At 40.7% G+C, this 14583-nt stretch overlaps 1 protein-coding gene across 1 annotated transcript in view; it reads right to left on the reverse strand.

Annotated features, from left to right (window-relative positions):
• Window positions 1–302: 302 nt before the first annotated feature.
• The window catches only part of LOC128689023 (uncharacterized), a 91086-nt gene continuing 76805 nt past the window's right edge, over window positions 303–14583 (reverse strand). Inside the window, exons 2-6 of the mRNA XM_070087394.1 lie at window positions 13006–13364; window positions 10742–10946; window positions 3971–4069; window positions 987–1178; window positions 303–545 (exon numbers count right to left, since the gene is read on the reverse strand). Of these exons, the coding sequence (XP_069943495.1) occupies window positions 442–545; window positions 987–1178; window positions 3971–4069; window positions 10742–10946; window positions 13006–13364 (959 nt within the window). The 3' untranslated portion in view covers window positions 303–441. The remainder of the gene's footprint in view (window positions 546–986; window positions 1179–3970; window positions 4070–10741; window positions 10947–13005; window positions 13365–14583) is intronic.

Genomic DNA, 14583 nt, shown 5'->3' on the forward strand with positions numbered 1-14583 from the left:
CCGCTCTTAAACACCTGCCACAAATGTTCGAGGAAATTTGGGTGTTAAGTAAAAATTTTTAATCAGCTTTCTAAAGCGCGAAATATGTGCAGATATTTATAATAATAACAAAACATTTTGGCTATAATCTGATTTAACGAATATTTATCACTCATGGTAGTAAATCTTACTTCTTACTGTTTAGAAAGAAAAGTATATCGGTATATATATATAGAGGTAAATAATACACATAGGGCAGACACCGCTGATTCATCAACACGTACAACAACTGAAGGTGAGTGAGACAAGGATGGTCATAGGCAGCGGTGGAAGTGAAGGCTGTGGCCTGGCCGCCTCTACACGGTGCTGACAATTCAGCATCACGTCAATAGTACCAGCAGCAGCAGTGACGAGAGTGAAGGCTATACGTAACCGCCTCCATGAGATGCTGACGAGTCAGCGTCACGTCAGCAGCAGCAACAGGATGAGAGAGGCTGCTGGTTCCAGCATGGAAGTGCGCACCCAGCTAGCAGAGTTACCGTGATGCATGGCCGCCGGTGGATCGCCTGTAGAAAGAATTGCATCTACCTTTTACTAGTACAGAATAATTAACCTACAAGCAGAGTGCTCTTCCTCTGGCAGACCAAGTCAGCTGCATAGGTCGAATATTTGTTCCGCTTAACTAAGAGGGTATCAATTCTTGTGTTGAATAACCCTTCATTATTTCAGTGCTCTACACAAATATAAGAATCATCTTACTGCCAAAAATTAAGGAAGGCAAAACGAAAACAAAACTGCGTATGTACGAGCGCACATACGTATGCATGCATACGTACGAACGTACGTACGCACACACGTTCGTACCTTGAGTAACAGCATCAGCGGTTAACGTACACACAGTTATGCAACGAGGTTAGCCGGACACTACTGAGACAACAAAAATTCTGACTCTGAAAGGTTCCTGGCCTTCTTACCATAACAGTAATACGTCACAACTTTATATCTACCTTGTATGACATGGACGATGACGCTGTCTGGGCGCCCTGCAGAAGGCCAGCAGGAATAGTTTCCCGAGTCATGGAGTGCTGCCCCGGCTACCTTCAGGGTACTGGTTGTGACGTTTCCGATATTGGTCACAACTTCGACCCTGCCTGAGTCGCGGTCCACCAGCCTGTCATCCTGGTACCACAACACCAGTCCTGTACATAAACACAAGAATCTATTTAAAAAGATCTTCGTGGTAGCTTCTCAGGGGACAGCATCCACTTAGAGACAGTAGAGCAGAAGTGAATTACAGTGGAAGATTTGTGTATAACAGAAAGACAAGTGGAGGGCCTTAATCGAACGTCTTCAACGCACATATCGATGGTCCGTAATGGATCCCCGACACAGGTGGAACGTTGGGTAAGTTTCCTTACACCTACCGCAACTGTTTACTTTGCAGCGAGTATAACCAGCGGCTTTCTCTAAGGTATGCCAATAATATCAAGTAGGCCTCAATCAGTTGTATCATGTGACCCATATCAATCTCTATCTTCATCAATATAAGCGCACCAAAACAGTGCGCTTTAGTCTTTGGTTCATTTTGAGAATTCTTAAGTGTCTGAACATTATTGGAATACACTGGTGAACGAACTATTTCAAAAGTAGGGATGGAGGGAAGGGGCTACACACACACACACAAAAAAAACACAGGTCTAAGATGCACATCCGAATGTGTATACAAATACAAATTAATATTTAAACTAATCAAGCTCGGTAACGTGGCCAGACTACTGCATTACACTGTAGACTCCTGTAAACAACAATCACATGAAGACTACACTGCATAATGTTGCAAACCTTTAAGTGTGTAAACCAAGGAAAACCCTGGGATTTAAATAATACTGCAATATGAAACTAAGATGTTGCAATAGTAAGAGATTAGCCACTGTGGTAAGAGATTAATCAATGTAGTGAGAGATTATCCACTGTGGTAAGAGATTAATCAATATAGTGAGAGATTAGCCACTGTGGCAAGAGATTAGCCACTGTGGTAAGAGATTAGCCACTATAACAAGAGATTAGCCACTATATTAAAAGATTAGCCACTGTAGTAATAGATTAATCACTGTGGTAAGAGATTAGCCACTGTGGTACGAGATTAGCCACTGTGGTACGAGATTAGCCACTGTAGTAAGAGATTAGCCACTGTAGTAAAAGATTAGCCACTTTAGTAAAAGATTAGCCACTATGGTAAGAGATTAGCCACTAGAATCAGCAAGCCGGCTCGGTTACTAAGACCAGTGTCTCAGTATATAATCTTGTGTCTAAATCATCATTTTAATTTTGATCACTGTTGAACAGGTTATATTTCTTCACGATTATGTGGACCTTTCTCGTGTAAAGACACAGGACAATAACATTTACCACACGCCACCAGACATTGTCACACGCCATCACGTACAAACACACGTTATCATGCACAAGCCCACGCCATAACGCACAATCACACGCTATCCCACACAACGCGAGCAAACGCCACCAAACATCCCTTTACGCCACTAGAGACTCTCACGCATCTACACTAGCATCGGCAACACGCTACTAGACACTAACAACCACCACACACCGCCAGACAATGCGGTGGTGATTCTGTATACAGTATTCAATTTGCGTTCTTCATTCTTTCCGTATCTAAGCAGCTGGAACTTATCACCACTTATCGTCATGTTGTTCTCCATTGCCCACTGGAAAACACTGCTTATATCTTCCTGTAATTTTTCAGTATCTTGTCCCGAAGTGACTCGTGCTTATTTTAGTGTCAACTACAAATGATAAAAAACTGTGCCCGGTGTTTTTATATGTCTGCTATAAGGATAAGAAACAGAAGAGGTGCCAGCATAGTGCCTTCCGGAACTGAGCTTTTTTTACCTCGCTAATGCTGGATTTTGCTCCGATAACTACTTTTTTGTTGTTGTGGGTGTGTTAAGAACCCGAAAATCCATCTGCCTACTTTCCCAGTAATGTCTATGGCCCTCATTTTGTACGGAGTCACCCCATGATTGCATTTGTCAAACGCCTTTGCAAAATCTCTTATATGCATATAAGCGGGAGAAAGAAGAGTCGCTTGTGGCATTGAAGTATATACAGCAAGTTCTCCAACGATTATTGAATCAGTCATGTTAACAAACTGTATCACCATCAACGTTGCCCCGTTTAAACCATACAGCTCAGGACACACCTTTCCTGACCAGTGTCCTCCGGTAACTGAAGTTTCCACATTCCACTAGACTCTACCACATGCCACTGTATACTACAACATGCCCACACACACCACTAAATACTACCACATACCAACACACACCACTAAATACTGCCATATGCCAACACACACACCACTAAATACTACCACATACCAACAAACACCACTGAATAACCCAAAATGCCAGTTAACACTACTAGACACTACTAAACGCAACCGAACATCGGCACACATCACAACACGACACACACAGCTCGCCAGGAAGGACCAGCAGCTCCTATTTGATAACTCAATTAAATACACACAGCACAACGTTGACCAGGTCTATTTCAGTGACACTAGTATGCACTCAAGAGGGACATCTCAAGGATGACCAGCTCCTTGAAGGCACATGAACACAAACACAGGGATACTCACCAGGCATGAACAGCTCCTAGATATATTGGTACACACACAGCACAGGGATACTCACCAGGCATGACCAGCCCCTAGATGATACATTGGTACACACACAAAAAGGGATACTCACCAGGCATGACCAGCTCCTAGATGCACACAAACACAGGGATACTCACCAGGCATGACCAGCTCCTAGATATATTGGTACACACACAGCACAGGGATACTCACCAGGCATGACCAGGTCCTATATGTTACACTGGTACACACACAACACAGGGAAACTCACCAGGCATGACCAGCTCCTTGAAGACATACTAATGTATACACATCACAGAGATAACTCACCAGGGATGACCAGCTCCTCCTTGATGACACACTCGAGGCTGACGGTACTCCCCTTCTGCACGTACATGGTCTCCTTTCCCAGGATGTTGGCCCGAGCCTCTGCCGACATAAACAAACACAAATTAAAAAATATGCGAAATTTATAAAACATAAACTTTCTCTAATAAGCAATCTCCCGTCATGGTTACGTGCGGGTCTTTCCCTAAGTACCACAACTGGAAAGTGGCTTATTTTTCATTGTGAAACGAGCTTGGTTCCAATAATGTTTCCATAAAGTATTATATATATTTTTTTTAACTTCGAAACTTATGGTTACGACTTGAAATTCAAGGGAAATGAAACAAATATATTTGCTTATTATACTATTCTTGTTGCTCTACCTCCGCTGGCACTGGCAACTTTACTTTCTCTAAACTCGCCGATTTTATTCCACAAGTTTACTCGAGGTCGCTCAAATAATTAATTTAGGTGGAGTTAACGAACAACGCAAAATGGAGAGAGAGAAAAATTACGACCCGTATAAATTTCTCATATTTTTTTAGGGAGAAGCTCGAACAAGCACAGTAATTCTTAGAATTTTAGAGAATGACTTATTTCGGTAAACCTCCGAGGGTCTTAACGAGGAAGATGCTGAGGGCGCCCCGAACCTCTTAGGATCGGGGTGAGGGGGAAAATAACAAAGGGACTTAGCGTAAAGTTTTGGAATAGCTAAGGGGAAGATGACCCAAGGGATCCTGAAGCACTAAGGACTGTTAAGTGGAAGATGTGAGAACACAGAGTCTATCAGGATACACAAGTAACCAGCGACGAGTATATGGTCCGACTTGGACCATATACTAGTCATACTGAGACTTAGTAAATGGTCCAAGTCGGACCGAATCGTCGTTATAAGTTTCTTTCTCCCATGTGCGGGTTATTTTTGTATTATTCCAGTCATAGTATTGTTTCTATGTGTCCCATCAGTAAGACGATATTCATAATGGTATGGGATATGGAACCTTCATTGATGACTATTCTCCCACATAGTGGTCGGCTTCTATAATGTCATAACATGTCATCAACAGAAGCTTCATACAACATAATTCGTATCTGCCATAATCGGAGTACAATGAACATTCCAGGATCACAAGGTTTTATTCAGAGTACACTGCACCTCTTAGAACTTTAGGAAGTGATGCGAGTACATTGAACCTCTGACAACGGGAAAGGTTCTATAGCCATTATTGATTTCAGTTGGGCAGAAGAACAGGTCCTTCAGATACTGTACATGTAGTAATCTTGTGTATTATCTACGTTGTCCTTAACACGACCATAAAGTCTCTGGGCGAAATAAACCAAGTCGAAAAAGGAGTTATAATGAAATACCAGTGGCCAAGCATTTATTGAAACGGCCAGACATTTATATACTGAAGCGACCAGACATTTATTGAATTGACCAGCCATTTACTGAACCGACCAGCCATTTACTGAAGCGACAAAACTTAGTCTTGAAGTGTGCAAACATTTATGGAAATACTCAAAGCATTTACTTTATTGACATGCCTACACACTCAATGCAGTGCCGTGAAACTCAATGCAGTGCCCGTACATTCAGTGCAGTGCTCCGAAGTTCAGTGCAGTGCCACGACATTCACTGCAGCGCGCCAAGACTCAATACCTCGCCAAGGCACTCAGTATAGGAAGTGCCCAGATACTGACGGAAGTGCCCAGATGTTCGGAATAGTGGTCAAACATCCCTTGTAGTGCACAAGCATTCAGTTTAGGGCCCAAATTCGCCTTGTAGAACCCATACATCCCAATCATCCCTTGTAGTGCTCTAAGATTCCTTGTAGTGCCCTAAGATTCCTTGTAGCGTCCTAAGATTCCTTGTAGTGCTCTAAGATTCCTTGTAGTGCCCTAAGATTCTTTGTAGTGCTCTAAGATTCTTTGTAGTGCCCTAAGATTCCTTGTAGCGTCCTAAGATTCCTTGTAGTGCTCTAAGATTCCTTGTAGTGCTCTAAGATTTCTTGTAGCGCCCTAAGATTCCTTGTAGCGTCCTAAGATTCCTTGTAGCGTCCTAAGATTCCTTGTAGCGCCCTAAGATTCCTTGTAGCGTCCTAAGATTCTTTGTAGTGCCCTGAGATTCCTTGTAGCGTCCTAAGATTCCTTGTAGTGCTCTAAGATTCTTTATAGTGCCCTAAGATTCCTTGTAGCGTCCTAAGATTCTTTGTAGTGCCCTGAGATTCCTTGTAGTGCCCTAAGATTCCTCGTAGTGCTCTAAGATTCCTTGTAGTGCCCTAACATTCCTTGTAGTCTCTAACATCTCTTGAAGTGCCCTAGCATCCGTTGTAGTGCCCTAACATCCATTGTAGTGCCCATACGTCCCTTGTAGGTGCCTCTAACATTCCTTGTAGTGCCCAGACATCCGTTGTAGTGCCCTAACATACCTTGTAGTGCCCAAACATCCCCTGTAGGGCCCAAACATTCCTTGCAGTACCCAAACATCCCTTATAGTGCCCTAGCATCCCTTGCAGTCCCCAAAGATACCTTGTAGTGCCCTAACATCTCTTATAGTGCCCTAACATCCCTTGCAGTCCCCAAAGGTACCTTGTAATGCCCTAACATCCCTTGTAGTGCCCTAACATCCCTTGTAGTGCCCTAACATCTCTTAAAGTGCCCTAACATGCCTTGCAGTCCCCAAAGGTACCTTGTAGTGCCCTAACATCCCTTGTAGTGCCCTAACATCCCTTATAGGGTCCTAACATCCTTTGCAGTCCCCAAAGGTACTTTGTAATGCCCTAACATCCCTTGTAGTGCCCTAACATCCCTTGTAGTGCCCTAACATCCTTTGTAGTGCCCTAACATCCCTTGTAGTGCCCTAGCATCCCTTATAGTGCCCTAACATCCCTTGCAGTCCCCAAAGGTACCTTGTAGTGCCCTAACATCCCTTTTAGTGCCCTAACATCCCTTATAGTGCCCTACCATCCCTTATAGTGCCCTAACATCCCTCGTAGTGCCCTAACATCCCACGTAGTGCCTTAATATCCCTTGTAGTGCCCAAACATACCATGTAGTGTCCAGACATCGCTTGTAGTGCCCAAACATCCCGTGCAGTGCCCGGACATACCAAGACACATCACAGAATAATCAGCTGATTACATCCATGCAACTATCTACTGTGTTATCCGTTATATTTTTTCCTAAAGCATTATTTGGCAGATTAGCGAAGGCATTGTGTACTTAACGAAGAGTAAAGAGCCATCCTCGCTAAGTCGCTAAATCAAGTGAATTTCTCTGTTTCCTTTGTGATCTAACAAAGACGAATTCCTCATTGTAAAATAGCAACATATATTTAAATAATTTACGATTTTGTTTGTGTCAAATATATCAATTAAGGATACAGTGAAGTGAAAAAAAAACTCGCAAACACAATCAGAAAACAGTTACCAGCAGTGACAAAAGCTTCCATTGCTGGTGGGTCGTGAGCCAATTGAAAGTCGAAATAACCATAAATGGAAGCTTAATTGGCTTACTAGCGAGCAGTGAAACGCTTGATCTCGTCCACACCGGCACTCATGTTGCTTTTTCCACGTTCAAACCTAAGTTTAGACCAGAGGACGCTGGATGCATGCTCAGGGAGGTGTATGTATCACTGTACATGCACCTGAAAGTGTGTATATACACAGAGGAAGTGACTATCTTTATACACACAGAGGGGATGACTATCTGTATATACACAGAGAAAATAGATATCTGTATATACACAGAGGTAATAAATATCTTTATATACACCAAGAGATGTGTATCTTTGTGTAAATAAATGAAGAGCTTGCTTTAATTTCTTGATGAATTAAATAAAGTTCGTTGTATACAAATCAATATTCTGTATCAATAAGTTTTAAATCTATTTAACCAAACTAACCAGAAAATAATCTATTGCAACATTTTTTTTTTCAATCTATTTTAGTTCGTCTCTGTTAACTGAGTCTATGCGGTGCCCAGGATAGTCTAGTATTTTAGTGAAACTTAACGTGTTGGTAAAAAAATCGCATTAATTTTCTCTGATCAGGAGCTGTTCAGTATATTTTTGTTTCAGTATCACATCAGTTAACTTTATTTATTCTAATCAACTTAAGTAATTGGTTATGTAAATATAAACACACACACATTCATATATATATATATATATATATATATATATATATATATATCTATATATATATATATATATATATATATATATATATATATATATATATATATTTACATTGTAGTATTACGTATTAACTTCTTCTAGTCTTGTCTCTAATCAGTCTTTCATGTTTTGGAGGGTGTAGGCGTTGTGTCCAGTGATACTTCCTAAGTGTTATGTGTCGTGAGGAGGTAGGTGATGTGTCCGGTGATGATGCGTACCTATGTATTGTGAGGGGGAAGGTTGTGTGGTGTGCCTGGTGAGGCTGTGCATACATTACTTTATGGGGCAGGAAGAGTTGTGTGCTATCTATATACTGCCGTACACATATACTAAGTAGTGGGTGGTAGTGTGGGTTTCAGGAAGCCAGACACGCATCACGTATTTTGTAATGGAGGCTGTGAGGGTGTGGTGTGTTGTCTTGCTGCTCACGTATCGTGTATTGAGAGATGGAGGTGGTGAGGTATCCCGTGATGCTGTTCACGTGCCCAGGCTTTGGACTACCGCCCACAGGAGGTGAATCGGTTGCATGCATTCCAAAGATATACAAATAAACAACACTTTAATCTTTCAATACAGAGTTGTATTATCTGATCCCCTTATGGATTTCCATACTGTCGCTCTCTAGCTTAGCAAACAACCGTATATTGCATGCTACTCAGAAAGTCCAGAGATTCTTAAAACATCTCTTCCTGGAGCTGAGAAAAAAAAATAATAATTAAAATGGCCATAAAACTGCGAAGCCTTTCAACACTTTTGTCAATAAAAAGGTTTATACACATGCTACTACACAATGCAACTAACAATCAACGGTAAAAAGATAACGCAAACCAACACACAAGAATAGATAAATACAAAAATACATACATAAATAGATATTACATCGTGCAACATTTATAACCCCTTTGAAGAGTAAAGCATAAGCTGACTATCGTGAATGTTTCCCGAGAGTCCTACAAGTACAATACGTATATACTCTTCAAGAAGATACAATGTTCAGACTAGTCGAATGGCTACGTATATCCTTGCCTGTGGTTCTAGGCGTCTGGGGATCACTTTCTCAAGTGAATATCCCAGAAAAACGATACAGATATTCAAGAAGATACTTTGTAGATGAATGGTTCAGAGAACCGACATGTTGATAAATTAGACACATGTACAACTCTTGAGTATCTTTATTGAGGAAACGTTTCGCCACACAGTGGCTTCATCAGTCCATACAAAGGAGAATCTTGAAGAACAGGAGGAGAAGGAGGTAATCAGTCCCTCAACCTTGAGTCGATGTGGTCAGTCCACATCGATGGACTGACCACATCGACTCAAGGTTGAGGGACTGATTACCTCATTCTCCTCCTGTTCTTCAAGATTCTCCTTTGTATGGACTGATGAAGCCACTGTGTGGCGAAACGTTTCCTCAATAAAGATACTCAAGAGTTGTACATGTGTCTAATTTATCAAGAAGATACTAATGAAACTGTATTTAGTGATCTCAGAGTATGATTACTACATAGAATACATGATTACTAAATAGAAGACACGATTACTACATGGAAGACACGATTACTACATAGAAGACATGATTACTACATAGAAGACATGATTACTACATAGAAGACACGATTACTACATAGAATACATGATTACTACATAAAAGACACGAATACCACATAAAAGATTTTTCAAAGGATTGTTAGGGAGGTTCACACAATCGTTCAACATAACAGGAACTGTAGCATAATAATGGAGATGAAGGAGAAAGACATAGATTAGACACAGGGAAGTTAGGATTTACTTCTTCAGCTTCAGCATTCTAGAAAAGTTGTTGAAAAATGACCATGAATAAACAGCGTTGCTGGAGATTTCAGTTGCAAAGAAATATACTTGTTGCAATGGCAAGCAAGTGGTCAAAAACTCGAGTAAGAAAAGGCAACATACTCTAGTGAGAGAAAGCAACATACAACAGTAAGGTTGTACAAGGAGGGACTGACCTACAACAGTAAGGTTGTACCAGGAGGGAATGACCTACAACAGTAAGGTTGTACCAGGAGGGACTGACTTACACCAGTAAGGTTGTACCAGGAGGGACTGACCTACAACAGTAAGGTTGTACCAGGAGGGACTGACCTACAACAGTAAGGTTGTACCAGGAGGGACTGACCTACAACAGTAACGTTGTACCAGGAGGGACTGACCTACAACAGTAAGGTTGTACCAGGAGGGACTGACCTACAACGGTAAGGTTGTACAAGGAGGGACTGACCTACAACGGTAAGGTTGTACCAGGAGAGACTGACCTACAACAGTAAGGTTGTACCAAGAGAGACTGACCTACAACAGTAAGGTTGTACCAGGAAGGACTGACCTACAACGGTAAGGTTGTACCAGGAGAGACTGACCTACAACAGTAAGGCTGTACCAAGAGAGACTGACCTACAACAGTAAGGTTATACCAGGAGGGACTGACCTACAACAGTAAGGTTATACTAAGAGAGACTGACCTACAACAGTAAGGTTGTACTAAGAGAGACTGACCTACAACGGTAAGGTTGTACCAAGAGAGACTGACCTACAACAGTAAGGTTGTACCAGGAGGGACTGACCTACAACGGTAAGGTTGTACCAGGAGGCGATGGGGGGCTGAGTGTTGACCTGGCAGGAGTAGGAACCAGCATCGCGGGGCTGCGTGTACCTGATGGTGAGAGTCCAGGAGTCGTGTAGGTGAGAGACACTCACTCGAGAGTCCGATGAGAAGGTTACCGCTCCTGAGCTCAGTACGTGAAGGTCACGACCTCTGATCCACGACACCTGCACACAATAACACCTGTCACTCTCAACACCTGTGGTGGACTGAGTCTGAATATTTTATGACCACTGTTGTGTACTGAGAATGAACATAAACATATCTGCAAATAACATAAATTCACACGTTTTGGGAAGTCACATATGCAAACGAAATATTAAAAAAAAAAAAAACTTAAAGGGAGAGAGAACACTCATTTGGCAACACCCTGATATATATGCTAATAAAAAAATATGTATTATTAACACAAATATAAAATAACTTAGAAACAATTTTACTCTCGTTGGCTTAGCTTCTATCTGGTATCGTAATATTTTAATTTTTTCCGAGTTTTCCTTACATAAATTAATTTTCTGGCATAATTTTATATTATATTCGGATACGTAAACAAAGCCAGGAAAAGAGAAGTTGAGAACAGACAGCATATTCACCGAGAAATGTATATCTAAGTATATTCACTAAGGTATATCTATATACACCAAGATATGCGGTGTGTGCACAAATATACACACCGAGGTGTGTGTGTGTGTGTTTGTGCATATACACTTAGGTGTGTTTGTGTATGTACACTTAGGCATCTTTCTTTTAACACAGAGTTGTTTTTCTGACTTTATACACATACTAATTGTCTGTGTATATATGTATACACTAAGAAAAAATGTTTATTTGAAAGACATTTCGCCCATCAGACGGATAAAGCTCCTGATGAACGAAACGTTTCTCAGACAGCTTCTTATTTTTGCACATGTGTCCTTGTCGTACGATTAAAAAATCCGTGTAAACACACGGAGATAGGGAATACACCTGCCGGTGTATATATCGTGAAATAACCTCTTGTATAAAAATTATTTGTCTATTGCATTTTTCTCATCACGAGACTAAGTGCTTTTTAACAGCGTTTCAGACCACCTGAAGAACGAACCAAAGTAACATTACCTAACCTGAGAAGTCTAAGAGCGAGTGTTGTGCTGACTTTGTCATGGTTGTCGTTAAGGACTCTTTATTATGCACATCTATCAATAGTCCCCTGTGTTCTTGTCTTGATAGCTGGCTTAGTTGCTTCTCTGCCCACTTTGCACTCAAATTCTCAGTTGACTGTCTGCCCTGGTCCAGTAAACTTCTGTCCATCCTGTCTTCCAGAAGATCCTGAAGTGATTATCTCCTCTCCAGGTGCGGCACAAGAATGTCGAGTTCCGGTAATCCACGGGCCATGTTGGTGTCTCAGGAAATGAACGGGTGGATGCTGAGTCAGTGGCTGCTGTAGCGAGCCCACTCCACACTAGACTATTATCTTGCAGTGACTTCATGGGCCGTAGCCACAGATTTATCCTTGGGATATGTCCTTGTGAAGTGATGGGTCTGGTGGGCCCTACAGACTAGGAGCAGTGTTATATAGGGTTCATTAGAACGTGAGTGTTTGGTTTGCTTTCAGCTGGTTATCTCAACAGTAGCTAAGTGTTTGTGGATGCTCCTGCCACCCCATTGTGGAATTTGTGGCGTGTCATTAACTGCGAAATATTTTTTAAAACTCCGTATACGGCTTAGGCTTTTCTTTTTGCATGTTCTCTTATAATTACCGGGATGCCTGTAGGGATCTCGGGGAGACTTTTAGGGGAGTCAAGTGACGTATAAATTTAACAGGCTTTTTAATCGATGATGATTATTTTAACTTTGTAAGCGTTTTATTTTTGTTCATACCGTTTATTGTTTGTTAATTTTATCTTTACGTTTATTCTTATAATTTATTTTATTGCTACGAGTGTTGAGGAACCTACGTGGTCATGGTGCTATGTAAATATCACAACTGCAATAGTTAATACGTTACCTATCTTAGTCTTACCTAACCTTGCCAAATTTATTTTATCTAACCTATCTAAGAATATACACAACTATATTCAACTGTCTTCTACTGGTAGGTACCTCCATATATTTACTTCTCGCTGGCTAGTACACATTATCAACCTGCTTACTGCTGGACGGTTCACTGAACCCACCTATGTGATGCCCAACCTAGGGCAGTACTCTTGTCTGCTGCCCAGCTGCTGGACAGTACACACCACCCACCTGTCTGTTACCCAGCTGCTTAACGATGCAGGTGAGGACCGCTGCCTGTCCAGCCCTGGTGGTGAGTTCGTTAACCAGGGGAGTGAGGAAGTGAGGAGTTGCACCGTTGATGGTGTTGTTCAGCATGACACCACTGCTGAGGCTCGTCTGTGATGATTGTACAGGGAGAGCCAGGGGAAACTGCTGCTGCTGCTGCTGTTGCTGCTGCTGCTTCATCTGGTGTCTTCGGTGGTGGCGGCCGGTGGCCAGGTCGTGGTTGTCTCTGGTTAGGTCGTGGTGGCCAGTGGCCACGTTGGTTCCCTCTTGGAGGGCCCTGTTATCTGACTGAGTCGTGCTGGATACGATGATGCCTCCCACGACTGAAACCAATAAAGCATAATGTGCTAGTTTTATATTAAATTTCAATCCCCTAGAGTGGTGTCATAATTCATTGTGAGTCTCGAAAACTAGAAGAGTTTACCTCATTGCAATAAACACTGCTCTAAAACCTTGGACCAAATAGCCATGTATATATATATATATATATATATATATATATATATATATATATATATATATATATATATATATATATATATATATATATATATACATATATATATATATATATATATATATATATATATATATATATATATATATATATATATACATATATATATTATCTATATATATATATATATATATATATATATATATATATATATATATATATATATATATGTGTGTGTGTGGTGTGTGTGTGGTGTGTGTGTGGTGTGTGTGTGGTGTGTGTGTGGTGTGTGTGTGGTGTGTGTGTGTGGTGTGTGTGTGTGTGTGTGTGTGTGTGTGTGTGTGTTTGTGTGTGTGTGTGTAAAATTGGTCAGTTAGAAAGAACTCATTTAAAATTAAGTCCTTTCTGAACAAATTCTCTTATACGTCTAAAGATATATATTTTTTTTTCATTTAGAAAACTGCTCGTGGAGGCTACTACACCAAACGAGGAGTAGAATGAAATTAGCCCAGAGGCTAATCAAGGTAAAACACCTAGCTCTGCTGGGTGATTGATTCTTGTAGGATTGCGTGGTCCAGTGCTTTAGAGCGTCATTTGCAATCTTCGCTCACCATGAGCGAAAATTACACATAGTAATAATATAATAATAATAATAATAATAATAATAATAATAATAATAATAATAATAATAATAATAATAATAATAATAATAATAATAATATAATAATAATAATAATAATAATAATAATAATAATAATAATAATAATAATAATAATAATAATAATAATAATAATAATAATAATACCTATGGTTATTCAAAACATTTTAGACAAATTAGTTTAATTTTGTCCCCATGATGCCCCCCACACCAGTCGGCTAACACCCAGGTACCTATTTACTGTTAGGTGAACAGAGACAGCAGGTGTCTTAAGGAAACACTCCCTAATAAAACTTCCATTCAAACAGGCAAGTTTACCATGGATCTCTTTCACAGTTATTATAATTATCGGTGCTATCATGAGACATCTCGTTGCCCGAACATTACCGACACAAAACACGCACTTTACATTTCATACACATTTTAG

Source organism: Cherax quadricarinatus, chromosome 21, assembly GCF_038502225.1.
Source record: "Cherax quadricarinatus isolate ZL_2023a chromosome 21, ASM3850222v1, whole genome shotgun sequence".
In the NCBI taxonomy this organism is placed as follows: Eukaryota; Metazoa; Arthropoda; class Malacostraca; order Decapoda; family Parastacidae; genus Cherax; species Cherax quadricarinatus.